The sequence below is a fragment of the Lissotriton vulgaris genome, chromosome 1_1 (assembly GCF_964263255.1).
Source record: "Lissotriton vulgaris chromosome 1_1, aLisVul1.2, whole genome shotgun sequence".
In the NCBI taxonomy this organism is placed as follows: domain Eukaryota; kingdom Metazoa; phylum Chordata; class Amphibia; order Caudata; family Salamandridae; genus Lissotriton; species Lissotriton vulgaris.
This window is the reverse complement of record NC_141685.1, coordinates 723,501,784-723,520,746: the sequence shown is the minus strand read 5'-3', so window position 1 is coordinate 723,520,746 and position 18,963 is coordinate 723,501,784. Positions and strand designations below refer to the sequence as shown.

The 18,963-nt window shown below is 43.3% G+C and overlaps 1 protein-coding gene across 10 annotated transcripts in view; it reads right to left on the bottom strand.

Annotated features, from left to right (window-relative positions):
• LOC147747713 (coagulation factor XIII B chain-like) overlaps positions 1-18,963 on the bottom strand; it is a 1,126,012-nt gene that overhangs the window by 98,155 nt on the left and 1,008,894 nt on the right. For all 10 annotated transcript variants that reach the window (XM_086955075.1, XM_086955118.1, XM_086955080.1 and 7 more), the window contains one exon: positions 7,672-7,872. In XM_086955075.1, the coding sequence (XP_086811201.1) occupies positions 7,672-7,872 (201 nt within the window). The remainder of the gene's footprint in view (positions 1-7,671; positions 7,873-18,963) is intronic.

Genomic DNA, 18,963 nt, shown 5'->3' with positions numbered 1-18,963 from the left:
AGTGCGTGCGCATGTCCTTTGTCTGACACCTAACGTACATTTCCTAGCAACCTAGCTACTGACGCAAGAAGATTTAACATTTTTACAAGAATTCTTAAAGAGACTTGACCGTCTGGTATTTTATTACAGATGCAACAGTGTGGAATCCTCTAGGCATCACTTTTGAGCACTAACCTTCCGTAAAGTATATATTTAATTGGTTCAGGTACTTTTCTTTCTGCAGTAATTTTCACAGCAGTGGTTAATTTTACCCTGCACGCTAACACACACAGCTCTTTTATTATTTTGCTTGTATTGGCAAATGCGTGTCTGTTCATCGCCGATACACACAGATATCCATTGTTGAGTATTTGGTGTATCACATTACTATACTCCGCATGAGGGACACGCACCATTTACTAGAATATTATATGTTTCATTTCCATTTTTGTTAAGCTGCATTTCATTAATACTATAAAATTCAATTTTTTTGTTTTCTGATCTGATAAAAAAAAAAAATGAGTACACATAATTTGTTATTAACTCATCCTCAAGCATCCCCAAGCATTTTGGCCAGCTGGAGCAGAAGAGCCTTGTATGAAATAGCCAGACTGGAAATCGTATTTTCAAAATTACCTCAATACCATTGACTTGGATGGTAAGATAAAACCAGAACAAAAGAAACGTATTTTCCTACATTCTATTTGACCTATAGTATTGAAAGTATTTGAACAGTTACCAAACACTTTAGGTGTAGGTGATATTAATGTTTTTGATGCGGCTATTGCAGTGTTTGATAAGTATTTTGCCCTTAATGCATGTATTGGTATTGTTAGAGAAACATTTTTTAAAGGAAACAGAATGCCAATGAAAGTGTGGATGAATATGTATCGGCTGTACGCAAACTTTCGTTGGATTGCAAATATGAAGGTTTGCAAGAACAATTTAAATCACGATCAATTTGTATTGCATGCTAATGATCCAGCAATCCAAGGAAGACTCTGGATTAATGATGATGCTGATTTATGAGATATGTAAGTTATTGTTAGAAAGGCAGAGATGTCAAGCAGCAGTTTGAAGGAGGTGAAAGGTGAAATTGGGAAAAAACAGGATGATATAATGGGCAAAATTAAAAGCAAAGAAGGGAATTTCATGCCAACTGATAAAATGAGTGACAAAGAGAAGGTTCAGAAAAGTTTATGGTATCAACCAAACAAAAAGAAGGACATTTTAACATGTTATCATTACAATAGTGAATCACGTTTGGCACATAGTAAATCTTGTCCTGAACCTAAAGTGAAATGTACTAGCTGTGGAAAAATTGGTCATTACACTAAAGTATGCTGATCTAAGAAAACATCTAAAGTTAAGTATGTCGAGGAAAGTGCGGATTCAGATGTTGAAGAGCGAGTCAATAGGGTGTTTCACACAAAAGACTCTATTAGGCACAAAAGGAATTTCCCCTAAAGCAGAGTTAATTGAAGCCCTTATTAAGGCACCAGCTCCCTCCAACAAGGAGGAATTAAGATACTTTTTGGGCCTTGTGGCGTTTTACTCCGAGTTTGTTAAGGAGGTTTCTAGCAACATCTACAATGTAAGACAATTGTTAAAATAAAAGAATACATTTTATTAGTTTTCTTTCTGTCAACAAAAATGTGAGCAAATCAAAAAGGACATTGCTAATGCCCCTTCTTTGAGAAATGTCGATCCTGATCTTGAAATTATTGTCACAGTAGATGCAAGTAATAAAGGTTTAAGTGGTGTGTTGATACAGAATGATTCCAAGGGTCTTCAAAGGACCATTGCTTTCGCCTCAAGGGCCTTGTCGCCCACAGAGGAAAGATTTTCTGTAATAGAAAAGGAAACTTTGGCATGTATTTGAGCTCTTGAATGTTTTAGAGCATTTGTATGGGGTAAAGCATGTGTGGTGAAGGACAGATCACAAACCTCCTGTCAAGTTGCTGCCTACTGAGGGCATGTTCAGGGCTACAGCTAGAATAGCCAGGAGGTCCATGAGGCTCCAGGACTTCATTTATTCTGTTGAATATGTTCCTCATAAAAACAATATTACTGCTGATTTCCTTTCCAGAACGCCTTTGGATATAGAAGAAAGTGAAGAGTCTGAATGGAATTTTTTTTAGAATAGCATATATTTTGAGCAAGTAATAACTTGTATTAAGAAAAAAGAATGGATTGAAGAATGTGCCTGTGACACTGTAATAATGGAACTTGGGGAGTACATTAAATCTGGTTGGCCAAGTAAATCTAACCTTACTGAAGAGTTAAAGCTGTTTTGTGAGGTAAGAAGTGAACTGGCGGTTGAGGCTAATATAACTAAAAGGGGAAAAAGAGTAATTCCTCCGAAGAACATTAAAAAGAAAATGGTCACCCTCAGTCATGAAGGACATTTGGGTATTGTCAAAACCAAGCAGAAGGTTAAATAGTGGTTTTGGTGGCCTGGATTAGATTTCTATCTGGATAGATATGTAAGAGATTGTACTGCATGTGCTAATCCCAACAAGTCATTAAGAACAATAAAGCCTTGCATGTGCAAGCCTATTATTCCAAATGATCCTTGGGTAACTTTAGTCATAGACATCACCGGTCCCATTGGAGAGAATCAGAAGTTTGTTTGTAGCTTTAATTGATATTTTTTCCAGGTGGCCTGTCATTAAAATTGTTGAGAAAGTAGATTCTGATGCTGATTTGGAATTCTTGGATAACATTTTTCTCAATGAGGGCATTCCCAAACGTGATTGAGAATGCTGTACAACTGGCCATGAAGAACAAGGAAAACTGGGAAATTCAAGTTGTTGAGGCGGTATGGGCGTACAGGACCTCTATTGATGATGCGTTAGGTGTGTCACCTTTTGTAGTCATGAGAGGCAGAGAAGCTAGAACTAAAGCTAATCCAGATTGACTTTTACATCCTGTGACTAATAATATTTCCATGGAAGTAATCAGAAAGAAAATTGTGGATACCCATTTGAAGTACAAGGAGCAATACGATTTGAACGTGAATTACAAAGATATACAAATGGAAGCAGGTATGTTGATGAAAGTGAGGAAACCAGGTAAAGTTAAGAAGGGTGAAAGTCAATGTTCTGAACCTTTCACTATTGTTAAGGTTTTACACAATGCTGTTATGTTGAGGCAAGGTTTGGAATTAAAAAGGATTGCTATTGTCAACCAAGCCATGGTAAGGGATCAAGAGTTTTGCAAGCAGGGAGTAAATCTGGACTGGTTTGGTGATTACGTCATTAATGAAAGTAATGAAGTGAATAATATGGAAGATGGTGTAAGAGAAGGAAATTAAGCAAGTGTGGTAAGAGAAGATGGAGAGGAATGTTTTCAGGATGCAGAAGAATGTACTGAAGCTAGTTGTAGCAATATTTGTTCTGAAGCGAGAAATGAGAGAAAATCTGAGGTTGGCAAATGACTAAGGAGCAAACCCAAATGCTTATTTGACTATGAGTGTGATCCTAAAGTAGAATATTAATGTTATTCATTTAAGTTTTTATTTTTATTGTTAGAGTATTTTATGTATTTGTTTTTCTTTGTAATTTTTGTAAAACGGGGGAAGGTGTGTTATGTACATATTATTACTTGAATGTACTTTCTTGTGCCATTCTCTAGTTACCACTAGGGAATTCAAGACTGTGAGGACAACTGTTTAGGAGCCAGCTGAGCAAGAGGGTACTGAAGTTGACTGTCTCCCTCTTTCCTTTGGTGCTTCCAGCAAGATTAAAACTTCTAACTTCATTTTCGTGAAGCGTCGTTCTTTACACAGCATCATCATTAACATAGTGTATAATGTTGCTTATTTTGATTAATATATTTTTTGTTATTTTCCAATGTCAGTTGAAAAACAACAATTATATAATAAACGTGAGGTCTAGAGGTCTAGCACTGTTTTATGGTTGGTGATAGTGGGAGATCCTCAGAAAACATATAAAGAATTGTTGGCTAGCCATGTGTTTAAGATACACCCCTTAAGCCATTCTTCAGTAGAAGTGCCTATGGCAGATCCCCCTTTCAGCAGCTAATTTGGTCTCAGAAAGTGTCTGGTGGCTTTATAGCCCCGATGGTGTTGAAACGTTTAAATTCAGTTCAAAGCTAATCGTGCTAGTGGAAAGGACTGTTGGAAAGTCTGTAAGAAATGTAGGCAGAGCCTAAAATGTTTAGTACTAACATTTGCGGGGCACAATCTTTCTAGCCCATCAGCAGGCCATGACTTACCCTCCTATATGCATGACATTATTCTTGACTCCACATATACTTACTTGGAAGGTATGTATTATTAGAATTAAGGATAGTAAATAAATATCTTACAATGTAGTGTTAATCTCCATGAAGCGCATGCCAGACTGCAGTTGCTACCTGGTGAGTTAATATAGAGGGTGTTGGTTGCCAGTACACTGCTGGGTGCTTTTGATCTGGAGAAGATTTGGTATTGCTCTTTTCTTAACACGCCACATTACCTATGAGAGTTCTGGAGCACTGCACAAACAATGTACTGCCATTTTTACAAACCAGGGCTAGCCCTATACCCAACAATCTGGAATGCAGGTGGGTCACTATCCTGAAACAAGACATCACATATTTCCAATTGAGCGGCAAATCCTAGGTCACCTACTGGAATTGCATCTCTACTACCCACTACAGATGTTCATGCATTAACAAGGTATTTACTTTAAAGGGAGATGAACACATGTGCTAACTTTCATGTTCATTAATTTGTATTTGACGGTGAGGGACAAAGGTGGAATAATTACATATGTGTGTCTCATATTCTGCCAATGGAGATTTCATATGAGGCAAATGACCTTTACAACGCGGACTGAGCTATGTATGCCATTTCTCCGCAAGCGGAACTACGCTTGCCTTAACCACTCATATGCCTTAACCACACATATGTGTGGCTAAGCAGTGCACGGTCTAGATGCGCAGATGAGTGGGCACCAGAAGAGGAAGGATCCGATCGGACGTGGACATGGTCTGGTAAGTGGGGCTGGGGCAGGGCTTTGGGGGTATGAGGAGCTTATTTCTAAAGGTTGGGGGTCGTTTTGAGGGCTCAGAGGGGTTTGATATTATTTTTAGGGCTGGAGGGGTTTGTGGGTGTATTTAGGGCTCAGGGGGTAGGATTGTTTTTAGGGCTATGAGGGGAAAAATGTTATTTTTATGGTTCGGGGGGTTGGTGTGTGATCTTTACCACACATATCCCTTTACCGGTCATGCCTTTCCCACAAAGGTGCGTGGTAAAGGCATGCACAGTAAAGGGATGCGTTGTTAAGGTGCATTCTTTGTGTGGTCGGCGTTGTAAAGGCACACATGGTTTAGCTATGGCTGCCTCTGTCATTCAACCTTCATATGAAGATGCAGATGTCTTGTCTTCTGTTTTGGTGTTTGTTTTGTTCCAATTTAGATGGAATATAGGAGCTGGAAATTCATCTAGGCTGTTTCTAATGCACCTGGATCCAAGCTGCTTTGTGTGATGTTGGTCACTTCGTAGAGTAACAACATGACCAAAATGCAAAAAGGACTAAATTAAGGCATAGAGTAATTACCATGGATGAAATTAATTCAAGCATCCCACCTGTCACTTCAAATATATCTCATCTGATACACAGCACCATTAATAACAATCAAGAGGGTGCAAGCGTTTGAAGTGTGAGTGATTCCTCATAAAGGTGACAACAGGGAAGCACCTTCAGGGGATGTTTGAGGTGTTATACCCCACAAATAAATGCATTCTTTACTTAATCGTTGGGCCCTGAGTCGGGTCTGTCATGTATGTTTCGGGTTTTCTAATTCCTCTCAATTCACTAAGTGGCGTTAACTTGTTTGTGTATTTTGGATCAGAAACTTATAGTGACTGGTTTTACCAACAAAGCAGTAAATGCATACCTAGAGAAGTCATTCTTAAAAGGGTGAAAATGTACTACTTTTTAGAACTTACAAACTTTGGGAGAAGCAGGCTTGGAAAGCTGTGCTAGCCCTAGGTTTCCAGCTATTATACTGGCACTCCAAAACTCAAAATGTGAGGGGAAGAACGCTTGCGATTAGTCTAACCATTAGCAATCACTTAGGGTAGCATTCCAATGTATCGTTTTTGCCCTCTTTTCCTTTCTAGACAGAGGCCAAACTAATGTAAATTAGTACTGCTTCTTTTTCTTATAAGAACAGTTCATCCTGAACCTTGTTGATCTCACTGTTCCACCATGAAGCTCATCACTTTTGTAGTTGGAAAATTTGAGATTCACAAACCCGAATCTCACTTCCTAAACTATGCTCTAGACAACAAATCAGTACAAAAGGGGGTGGTGATGGACGGAGCATCTGAGCCAATCAAACACTCACACCCAGTCAAAAGATCTGGGTTTGATCCATCACCGTTCTTTAGCCCAATCTGCCACCCCAGTTCAGACATGGCTATATACAAATCAGTCTGACCCTGTGCCTCATGGGAACAGTCCAGCCCGAACAGCCAAGCCATGCCTTCCCTGGACCGGAAACAAGCTTCCGAGGACTGGTTTCTGGCATTAGAGCTGTCTTGAGCCCGGCTTGCCTGAATCCAGTGGCAAAGTGAGCAAGGCATTCACGTCTGAGCATACCCTGCCACACTTATGGCGGCCAAAAGCGGTACAAAAGGGGGTGGTGATGGACGGAGCATCTGAGCCAATCAAACACTCACACCCAGTCAAAAGATCTGGGTTTGATCCATCACCGTTCTTTAGCCCACTCTGCCACCCCAGTTCAGACATGGGTATATGCAAATCAGTCTGACCCTGTGCCTCATGGGAACAGTCCAGTCTGAACTGCCAAGCCATGCCTTCCCTGGACCGGAGCAAGCTGCAAGGACTGGTTTCTGGCATTACAGCCGTCTTCAGCCCAGCTTGCCTGAATCCAGTGGCAAAGTGAGCAAGGGACTCACGTCTGAGCATACCCTGCCACACTTATGGCGGCCAAAAGCAGTACAAAAGGGGATGGTGATGCCAGAAACCGGTCCTCGGAAGATTGTTTCCGGTCCAGGGAAGGCAACATCAACATCATAGGGCGCATTCCTGTCCTGTCCTTGCGCCGGCACACTTTTGGCTGAATACTGTCAATTCAGGCACCCTTGCAACATGGCACAAGGGTGCCTGAGTTGTAAGCAAGATCTTTTTGTGCATAAAGGGACACCTTCCTGCACAAAAAAATCCTAAGATGCATTTTCCTCTTTCTACATGTGCTGCAGAAGCATCACACATAAAAAGACGGAACAACAAGGAGAAATAAGGATATTTCCCCTCATTACCACTAATGGGAAATCTGTGAATTCACCAGAATCCAAGGGTGGATGCCGGAGAACACCCACACTCCACCGATGGAATGCCTCTGTGGGGCAGAGTAACGCAAGGCAACAATTTGCTCTGCATTGCGTTACTCCAGATTTATCAAGCCATGCAGGGCCACGCAAGGTGGCCTTGCGTGGCTTGGTAAATCTAGCTTTAGTGTTGTGACGCCCTTGTGCCCCCTGCATGGCACCAGGGCGACACAAGCCTCTGATACATATTGTCTTTGTTTACTTTGCCATGGATCATGAGAAACTCTTCTTTGCAATAAATTACAGACCTAAAAAAGATTTCATTTTAGAACTCCACTGACCATTACTAACTTAGCAAATGTTTTACACAAGTGCATTACACTTACTTGGATTGAAGCATGTGGGGTAGGTAAATCCAGCCTTAGTGCACTTTGGAACTAGGATCCCTGGAGGTGTGACGACTCGAAATCCGGATTTACATTTAAAAAGGATGGCGTCCCCCTCCTTGAAAGCCGTTTTATCTCTGTGGATTGAGCTTAATTCTACATAGTGTTCTTCCAGTTTGTCTTCGGTTACCCGACACGGACCTGTAATGTATTTGTAAATTGACTCATTGAAATGAAATCAAAAGGTGCATACCTCACTGCTAAATAAAAACAATCAAAAGAACAGTCAAATAAGCCACAATAAGATCATATATATTTCTTCCAACTCTCCATTTTTCATGCTCTTTCTCGAATAATGTAAGTGTATTTTGAGTTTAGCAGAGAAACTATGAATTAAACTTGCCAAGCGAAAACACCAATCCGCCAGACTTCACTATGTTATGTTATCCTATATTAAGTGCACTTGCATAACAGAATCTTACAAATTTGTATGACCCTAAACAGGCTCCTGCGGAGACATACAAATAAGCATTCATGGCAGCTTAAAAGGCATCAACTGTCAACATGCAGACTGGCATATACATGTTTGTTGTCTCAGACAACTCTACCTATGCATGCAAACAGGGGTCACCAAGCAACAACATATTTATTGTTATGTGGTGTATAAATACATTGAAAGAACGAATAACGTAAGCCAACATGCACATGATAGTTCACCCCTCAGATATATGTCTAAAGGGCGGCCAGCAAAATAAAGGCATACCACATAGTTCACTCTCTAGAAATTGCGAATTGGTAAACAGGTACAAATGACAAACGTCGGCAAAGCCAATAAGTCTCGCTTTGCAGCACAGCCTCACTCATTATGTGCATGTCTCACAAACCGGAGCATAATGTTACTCATTGTGTATACCTCGTATACTTCTCTCTCCCTTTAAGCATAGCCTCCCTCATAGAGTGCACAACTTATTTTTTGAATAACCACTTGAACATTTTGGATTTTTCTGCCACTGTAAATAACAGGTGGAAACCTACAGACGGGAACTCGCTCTATTTACTTCAGAACGATGAAAGGCTGTGTAGGTATACCAGGACTTATGGCTACCAGGTACATACACAGATGTTTGTAGCTGGCATGTTAACCCTTGAGTTAGTTAGAATAAAGCAATTTGATTTTTAATTGGAATTTTAATGTCATGTTTCATGCATACACACCTTGGAAGGGGATCTGGAGTAAAGCACTGGATACCAAACACATCTTGTCAAGGGTTCACAGAAAGATTTACATTGTTACACCTGGCCCTTTTTGCAGGTGTCTCCCCAAACATTTTGCACCCTATCTTTCTGACCCTGTTTTTATGGCTACAGGGCTCTAGGCACTTCACAACTGCTGATCAGTGCTAAAGTGCATATCCTCTCTTTGTATATTGTGATTCTGATTGGTCCCGAATATTGCTGTGTTTCTTTGGCTGCCAGTGAGGAGATTTTAAAGCGCACTCCGCGCTTTCACAACGGACCTTTGGACTACTGCTTGGTTTCCCCCCGCTGCCGCCGCAGTTGACATCGCGAGCGGCCGCCGAGCGGGGGAAACCGGACTACACAACCCAGAAGCCCTGTGGACCACGCCCCAACTCTAACACGTGACCAGGGGGGATCAAAAGACCACGAGAACTGTGGCAGAGCGGGTCCCGAATATTGCTGTGTTTCTTTGGCTGCCAGTGAGGAGATTTTAAAGCGCACTCTGTGCTTTCACACCGGACCTTTGGACTACTGCTTGGTTCCCCCCCGCTGCCGCCGCAGTTGACATCGCAAGCGGCCGCCGAGCGGGGGAAACCGGACTACACAACCCAGAAGCCCTGTGGACCACGCCCCCACTCTAACACGTGACCAGGGGGGATCAAAAGACAGCGAGAACTCCCGCGACGCGGGACACGCGCGGGCGACGCCGGGCTGAGCCCGGGCAGAGGGCGGGCCCGTTTAGGCCCGTTAAAGCACGGAAAAGGACGGGACCCACCCGTCTAACACCTGCCACTCTACAAACAAGGTTAGTGCCATATTGACTCTCCCTAAATTTTGTATTGACCTACACCAAAGGATGTCTACCCTACAAGATGGCGAACATAGCTGTAGGAAATCTACTGGTGGTACACTATTGGGGACTCTTGACAACTTTTTAATAAGGGTATCATCTGCTCTTGCCAAGGACATAGAACTTACTGAAAAAAGACTATCCTTGGATACGTCCTTTGACAAAAGGTCCTCTCTGGGCCCTTTGGCACATGCTAGATCACCTACTATTTCAGATTCAAATGTGCAGGGTTCGCTTCCTCCATCAGGGGTGGTAACTTCTTCTCCATCCCAATCGGCAATTATGGTTATAAGCGACAACTCTCCAAAAAAAGGAGTGCCTAGCAGTGACTTAGTCAGAGAATCCTCTCCTAAAATTAAGACTCGATCCGCTGGCCAAGTGAAAGCTATCATGATCCAACCAAAGTGGAGGGAGCAAACAAAAAGGAAACGCCCTGGTCCTCAAATTAACACCGGTGGGAAAAAAGCCACATCTTGCATAAGTAATGTTCCACCTAATGATCCACCCGATGACCCAATCGTGATGTCACAAGACAACCCCAAATTATTGGATGGGGTAGACAGAAGTGGGCAGGGAGCTCATTTGGACAATGGGGACAAGGATCCACTTGTGGAGCTGGGTCCTTCTTTTTGGAAAAGACTACAGGCCACCTTCAACAAAATGTGTCATCCTCTGCATAATCTGCTGGACTCCATCGAAAACAGACTGGTGTGTCTTGAACTTTCACTGGCATCAGCTCAAAAACAGGCAGGCCCAAGCCGTAGTATACACACTCCCAGACCAAAATCGAACGTAGCCAATGACCCTTCTACCGCCAATAGTGCAACTGGTGCAGGTCAGACTGTAAGGCCTGTTCAGGTTGTTGAAAAGGGGCCAATTGTTAATCAACAATCCGCTCCCCAAAAAGGAGTGGGAAACACACACCAAACTAGTGTGTTAACACAAGCTACCCTGTCAGGAGTAGTTCCTTCCCCGGTATCTAATACCGTAGGGGCGGGTGCAAAGTCCTCTAATAGAGAGAGAGCCGTAGGTGATGGAACCAAGTTGCAGGACAAACAGCCAAGTATATCTGTCTCAAGCAGAGTGCATAGAGAACCTCCCCTTCCTTACATCAACCTCCCTCCTCAAGCAGCCCCTTTCGTGGTAGTTCTGGTGGGGGTGCCCCCACTAGCACATGGGAAACGTGAATCTTACCAAGATCTAAAGCACAAATCTATTTTCTGGCTAAATAAAAACCGCCCATTGCCAGTGAATATGCGTGCTGAAATCATGGGTCTCAGGAGAGTTAATTGGATAGGCAGGAGATGTAAGACAGTGGCAGGAGATTGTATCGTTATTAACTTTAGAGACCAGACATGTGTCAATTTCATCTGTAACTGGTCACATAACGATATGACTACTGGGATACAAGCTCTACCCCTAGCCTATTTTTATGTTAATGTTAACGTTAATGTTAACGGATTTTTAGAGCGCATAGCTGCCCGTGAGCGTCCCAGCGCTGAACAGTACTGATGAGAAGAAAGTACTGTTCAGTGCTGGGACGATGGTCCCCCTACCCCAGTTTCCTTTGAGAGGGATATGTTTTCTCAGAACTCTGTACCTAATTTCTGCCCCTTAGGGAACATTAGGCTGTTCAACAGATTCCAGACCCTGTCGGGATTAGGGGACTGTGATTGACAGTATGAACAAGAAAATTCAATATTGGCTAGTGGGGATGGGGATGGTAGAGAAGGGCTTGAGAGTGTTAAAGAGAATGTCCAGGCACAGGGTAGTAATGGTGAAGGGCTGGCTGAGTTTGGGCAAGGTACCATATGCGACATAACCCTAAAAGCTCTAGAGGTAGATCAGCCCATAAATAGACACCTTAATATAATCCTGATCTAGAGGGACAACCCGCTCGGGGTGAACCGGTTACTCTATCTGATGGCCCACCATGTGGGCCATCACTGGTTTCCTGGAATGTGGCAGGGCTGGGGTCAAAACTTAATTCGGAGGTTTGGGCAGACTTCATTGATCAATTTGATATCTGTCTATTTCAAGAAGTCTGGGCAGTTGACCCAATGTTTAGAGTTGGTTATCTGAACTTTTATGTCCCGGCTGTAAAAAAATCAAAAGGGCGACCTATGGGAGGGCTGGTCATTTGGGTCAAGCAGTCCCTAAAATGTAAAACCCAGCCGCTCCCAATTGAATGTGATGACATTCTTGATGTCAGATTTACCTTTCATGCAAATGTGGAAATTGACATCTTTAATATTTACGCCAGGGGGCTCCAGGGTGGTAAGAAATCGGAGGTTGTAGCTAAACCAGATATATTACTACAGGCTTCCCCTAATAACACAAAGACACTGATTGCTGGGGACTTTAACACCACTTTTGAACCCCTTGGTTTAGATGACATCCATTTGACAGAAGAGGAGGATGCTAGGTGGGGAGTTCCCCAACTTAATACCAAAACTATAAAAAAGTGGACCAAGGCTGCTATTCAGCTTAAGGGTCTCTGTTTGGAGAATGAGCTGAGGGCCGCCAACGGGCGTACACTTTACGATAAAATGGGGAAGGAAACCTTTGACAATGGTGCAAGGGCAAGCAACATTGATTATCTACTAGTCTCTCTCAATCTGTGGTCAATTCTCCTTGATATGGAGGTTGTGGCACGTATTGAAAGCGACCATAACCCCCTGTGCGCAAAGTTAAATTTGGGTATTCATACGGGGGATGACGCTCACCAAGGGCACTCCCACTCGGACCTTGTTATGGCAAATGATGAACAACACCTTAAATGGTGCCAAGTGGTGGGGCATCAAGAAATAATTAGATTTATTGATGTAGACCTGGAAGGGACCTTAGAGGCAATGGAGGATGTCATACGGAAAGGATCTCCCCCCTATTCTTTGTTAGAGGCTCACAACAGGTTTTTTACTAAACTGAAATCATATTTCTGTAAACCCTGCTTAGGGAATAAAAGAGCTATAATTAAAAAACCAGAGAGCTGGTACAATAGCTCTTGTCGCCAAGCTAGGATGGATTTGGGTATAGCCCTAAAGTCTAAAGATATGGGAGCAGTAAGACTGGCTAGGGCAAACTACAGGCGCGAGCAAACTGTTGCTAAAAAGGACTGGGAAGAGGGCCTGTGGCAGGATTTGAAAGTAGCATGTTCTGCAAAGAATTCCAAACTTTTTTGGGAAATCTTTAAGTGGGACAGGGGAGGTTATGGAAAGAGTCCCCACAATAATGTTGACCGTAACTCCTGGGTCGACTATTTTAAGCCCCAATATGCTGCCCGTGACAATGGTAAAAGTATAGGCGATCACCCACATATTGTGTACAAGGAACCTCCCTTTTCTTTGAATGAGGTGGACAGGACGTTGGACCTAGTCACTGAGGGGTGTTCTACCGGCATGGATTGCGTCCCCGCAGATCTATTTCTGACCAATAGAAGGCCTTGGCGATTTTATATTCTTTATCTGGCAAACGCCATAGCTCAAGGGATGGAAGTGCCCATCTCATGGAAAGGGGCAGAAATCGTGCCGGTGTACAAAAAGGGGGACAAGTCACTTGCAGGCAATTATAGACCAATAAGTCTAATTGACTGCTTACAAAAAATCATGGGTCGGTTGGTTTTGGGCAGAATTCAGTCCTGGATGGATAATGACAATATTTTAAGTCACCTCCAGGCTGGGTTCCGCCCAAAAACAAGTACCATTGACCAGGTCTTTCGGTTCATCATGTTATATTGGCGCACCGTGGTCTTGGAAAAGGGCACCTTGTATGCCGTTTTTGTCGATCTAAAAGCGGCATTTGACCTGGTCCCTCGTAACATATTATGGAAAGTTCTAGCAGCTCTGGGGATGGCACCTGAATTGTTGAGTCTGATTATCCGCCTGCATGAGGATACCTTCGCGCAGGTGAGGTGGGGATCCCAGGGGGAGGTCACCGAGCCCTTTCCGGTGGAGCGTGGAGTAAGGCAGGGTTGTGTCATGGCGCCAACCTTGTTCTCGCTCTTTGTGAATGAGGTTGCGGATTTCCTCTCCCTGGTCCCGACCGATGCCCCTGTGATGTCTGGTGAGCGGGTCCCGATCCTCATGTTCGCGGACGATATTCTCATCATTTCAAAGACTCCGAGTGGACTCCAGCTAGCACTGAAAAGGTTTGAAGATTTCTGTTTGGAGAGGGGACTAGAAATAAATACTACAAAAACTAAGTATATGGTTTTGACTGGTCGTAAAATGTGTGGGTCAAATAGACCGTTCAGAGGGCTGATCAATATGAATGGTTCCCGGTTGGAGTGTGTAGACGCTTTTACTCACCTGGGGGTCACCCTTCAGAAAGACCTGGGGTGGTCCAGCCAACTAGATATCGCGGTCCTAAAACTCCGCCAGCAGGCAGGTATCCTTCTAAAAAAATTCTCCACCTCAACAACTAAGCCCATTAGTCCCTTACTGGAAGTATATGGGATGAAGGTCCTAGGTTCGGCCTTATATGGAGCCGAACTATGGGGCTTTGAAGATCTTAGGAAATTAACGCTAGCTGAAAATGAATTTCTTCGAAAAGCTGCTAGCGTCCCCATAAGTACCCCCTTAGTGCCGCTAATGTGGGACCTTGGAAAAAAGGCGGTCCATGACTTAGCCTTCCTGCGTCCGGTTCTTTACTGGCACCGGCTGTGGACGACAGAAGAACTACAGCATTATGCTCAAGGTCTGAAGGAGGTAATGGCTAAGGACAGGTCCCAAAAAATTCATAGGCTTAAGAACATCAAGTCGATACTTTCCAGGTTAGGGATGACTGACTTATGGGAGGACCCAGAAAATGCTCATTTTCCCTCCAAAAAATAATTAAAAGAAAAATATTGGGAAATGGTGATCTCTGAAACAAGGTCAGAGGGTCTTTCCACGAACGTAACTAGTCGCTTTATGGACATTAAAGCCTTACCGAAACTAGAACAATACTGGGACAATATTGCTAAACAACAGGATCGTAAGCTCTATGTCCAGCTTAGAGTAGGATCACTCCCAGTAAGATCCTTTATGGTTAAATGGGCAGATAAAAGTGGAATTGATAGATGCCCCAATTGTGAGGAGGAACAAGAGACAATCAGCCATTTTTTATTCTTTTTTCCCCTGTATAAAGCCCCCAGATCATTGTGGATCAAGCCTTTATGTAAATTACTAGGGCTTCAAAGACACGCTGAGGCTCTGAGAATTTTAACTACAGACCCGACGGCTACAATTGCTGTTGCCGTGGCTAAATTTTTGAAATGGGCCTGGGTAATCCGCACAAAATTTATAGCGGTAAAAATATAAAGACCAAATTGTATTTGTCCTTGCACTTATGGGCCACCACTTGCGAACTTTGCACAATATTCCCCTGTACTAAAGTATGCTTATGAAATAGTTTTTATATATTTCTTTTGAACTGTAATTCGACATAGTCTATTCAAGTTTAATACTTTTTAAAAATAATTTATTGTATGGATTTTAATGTCTTTTTTATTTCTGTTTGTGTAATATACGTATGTATACTTTTATGACTTAATTGTCGAATAAAGTTTGTGAATCGATTCTGATTGGTTATCCATGATTGGCGTATTTTATTTTCTGATACATTTCTAGCAAAGTGCAAGGTGTGTGCCCAAGGCTTGAAAATCAAATGCTACTAATAGGCAGAAGTGGCTGTGCCACCAACATCAGTAGGCCTATCAATGTATCTCAGACCTGCCACTGCAGTATCCGTGCATGCAGTTGTAAACTGCCAAGTTGATCTGGCAAGTTCACCCACTTGCCAGGCCCTAACCTTTCATTTTCTTACATGTAAGGCACCCCTAAGGTGGGCCCAAGGTAACCCCATTGGAGAGGTGCACAGTATGATAAAGGCAGGAAATGTACTGGTGTGTTTTACATGTCCTGATAATGAAATACTGTGCATTTAGTTTTTCATTATTGAAAGGCTGTCTGTCCAATAGGTTAACATGGGAGCTGCTTTGTAAAGTTTTATAAGTAAATGTAAATGTTTTGAACTTGTATAGCGCACAGCTACCCGCAGTGGGTTTCCCGGCGCTTGCTTAGGGAACCCGTCCTGGTATTCCCCTGTGAGATAACCCCGGCAGGGTATCCACAAGGTGAAAGCCAGGCATCCCGCCGCGAGGGGCTGTTGTGGAGATTAAGCAAGCTATTGCCCAGAGTCGCAGAGTGCGAACCCATGAGTCGAGAAGGCACCGGAGCGAGAATTATCAAGTTGGTGGAATTTTTTAGCCCAAGACCCACCGAGGCAGGGAATTGAACCCTGGTCCAGGGCCGATCTCAGCTTCTGGGTCTGCCGCCTCTAACCCCTGAGCCACACTTCTCCACATAAATCAGAAGTGTAACTTTCCATTGGGACAAGGTGGAGAAATGGAGTTTAGCCTCTCTGAACTCTGAATTTAATAACACACTTTTTAGTGAAGGTGGTTTTTAAATTATGTGGTTGAAAATGCCACTTTTACAAAGTGTTATGGAAAAAAAGGGAATCTGACCACCTTATATGAAAGTCCTGCTGTTTGTTTAAGCAGATTATGGGCCAATGTAGCCATTTATTTCTTGGTCCTGCCTATTTCTTTGCAATAATTTGTAAATCTTGTCAACGCATTTAATTCATTTACATGCTTGCCTGAGCATGGAGCGATACACTTATGAGTTATAACAAATCATGAAACTTAAACAAGACAATATTGATTATTAAAATTGATAACATTTGACACAGAATACGAAAATCATAACAAAAAAGTGTTACACATACAGTCTGTCAAACAAGTGATCTAAAGGAACTCTCTTTGTACCTATTTCAGTTTTTTATGGTAGTTCCCTTCCCATGGGGGATAAGCTCCAGGTATTGTGGGATGTAATCTCACTTTTATATCCCTTTTCCTGCCTTTAGGCTATATTTCATAGTAAACAACTCATGGGGTAAAAAGAAAGGGTGCCGACGTGTTGCTAATCCCTGCGTGTATGACGGGATTTTCCTCAGGGCAAATAAAATAATGTAATCTGTAAAAATAAAATAATTGAAACAAGGGATAATTAATGTAATGTCTTTCTCAGTAGTCCACACTCTTTGTTTAGCACCGTTTTGTATGGGAGATATGGTACCTGTACTATTAGGTATTATTGTAGATTTGATATTCAAAGATGCCTTATTTTTTTAAATGTTCTTAATCTGTAAAAGAAAACAAAGATGCTTTGTGTTTTCCCACCATTTCCCGCCACCGCCTCTGCCCTGTTGACCCCGCCTCCCAGCTGCACATCCCTCTCCCTCCCCTACTTAAAGGCAACCAAAGGCACGCCTAACGCAAGCCTGTCTGCAGCGGTCCGTGACCCAACCACCGCCAGCACCACAATACCTGGATCTCTAACTTTCCATTTCTATAATAATCCACATTTGTAAAGTGCACAATCACCCACAAGGGTCTCTAGGCGCTGGGGGCCGTCGGGAAGATTAAGCAAGTTATTGCCCGGAGGCACATGGTGCTGGGCTAATCTGCCGCTGGTGCCAGGGATCGAACAGTGAGCCCCAGATTTCTGAGTCAGTCGCCCTAGCCGCGGCACCACCACCCTTCTTGCACGGAAGACCTCATCCTTGGAGCCACCCTTTCAGCATGGAACAACACCTGGTGGCCAACCACCCTCAGAAGCCCACCTACCCTCTCAGACCATGCCAAGAACCTCGGCATCATACTCGACTCATCACTCACCATGCACCAACAGGCAAATGCCGTCACATCCAGCAGCATCAACACCCTCGACATACTTCGCAAGATCTTCAAATGGATCCCCCCGGAGTCAAGGAAGACAGTCACTCACGCGCTCATCACCAGCAGACTGGACTATAGAAGTGCACCATACAACGGCATCAACAAGTACCTACTACTCAAACTCCAGACTATACAGAACACCGCCGCCAAACTCGTCCTCGCCATCCCCAATCATGAACACATCAGCCAACACCTACGAAAACTCCCCTGGATCACAGTGGAGAGAAGAGTCACCTTCAAAATCCTCACTCACGCCTACAAATGCCTACACAACAATGGAACCAAATACCTCAACAACAGAATCAATTTCCACACACCCAAAAGAAACCTCCGATGTTCCAACCTCGCACTGACTGAAACCCCTTGCGTCTATGGAGCCAGAGCCAGCGGAAGATCCTTCTCTCACATTGCTACTAATACCTGGAACAAGCTACCGGTGGATATAAGACGTATCCCCTCCCTGAACACCTTCAGTAAGACTCTCAATACCTGGCTCTTCGGCTAAACAGAACTGCGGACCCCCACCCTCAGCGCCTTGGGACTCTCAAGGGTGAGTAGCGTGCTTACAATTCCTCTGATTGATTGATTGATTGATTGACTGTTTATATAAACCTGCACCATACCATTTAACCTTTATCTGTAAGCGGAAGGGCACTATTATAAATGCCTCTCAGCCTCTGGAGGCCTGGCCTGTGCATCAGCTTAGCATTCGGCAAGTAGTGCACCTCATACTTGGGCCCCTTAACAGTACTTCACACATCAGAATGAATCACCACATGACACGAAGACTTTGCGGCAGCTAGCAGGGAGCTAGAGTTAAGTCAATCTTCAAGTATATATTTTGGACTCAAAATACAGAATATGAAAGCAATATAATTTTGTTGATATGGTAAAACCTTTCTATTCATCAAACACCTAGTGATAGTAATACTAACAACGAGACATAAGAGGTCCTAGCGACACAAAGCATTGCGTGCTCTGAGTATATAATATACAGTTGCGAGCCACAGTGGATATTCATGCAAGTGCTCTAACCTAAAATCGCCCAGGTAAAAAGATGCATAGTAGCTTGAAACGTTCCACAAACCCGCTGCCTCACAATTCTTAAACCAACCTCAATGTGGCTGACCCCGAAAACCTCCTTTAGTGTGTCAGAAACCCTGAACTCTGGGATGTAGCAGGTGATGTATATTGTATTGTAGTTTATACTGCTACAGCTCAATGGTGGGCGGCATTTGTGGGGGACTGCATTGTGGCACCAGGCAGGAGTTCTGCTAGCATGATGAGTGTTGGTACTGTGAGGAGTTATCCTAGCACAGCAATGAGAATATATTGGCAGGGAACGGGGGAATTCTTGGCATATTGTGTAGGTACTTTCGGATAGAGCCCGGTGATCATAATGCCCTGGAGGGAATTAACT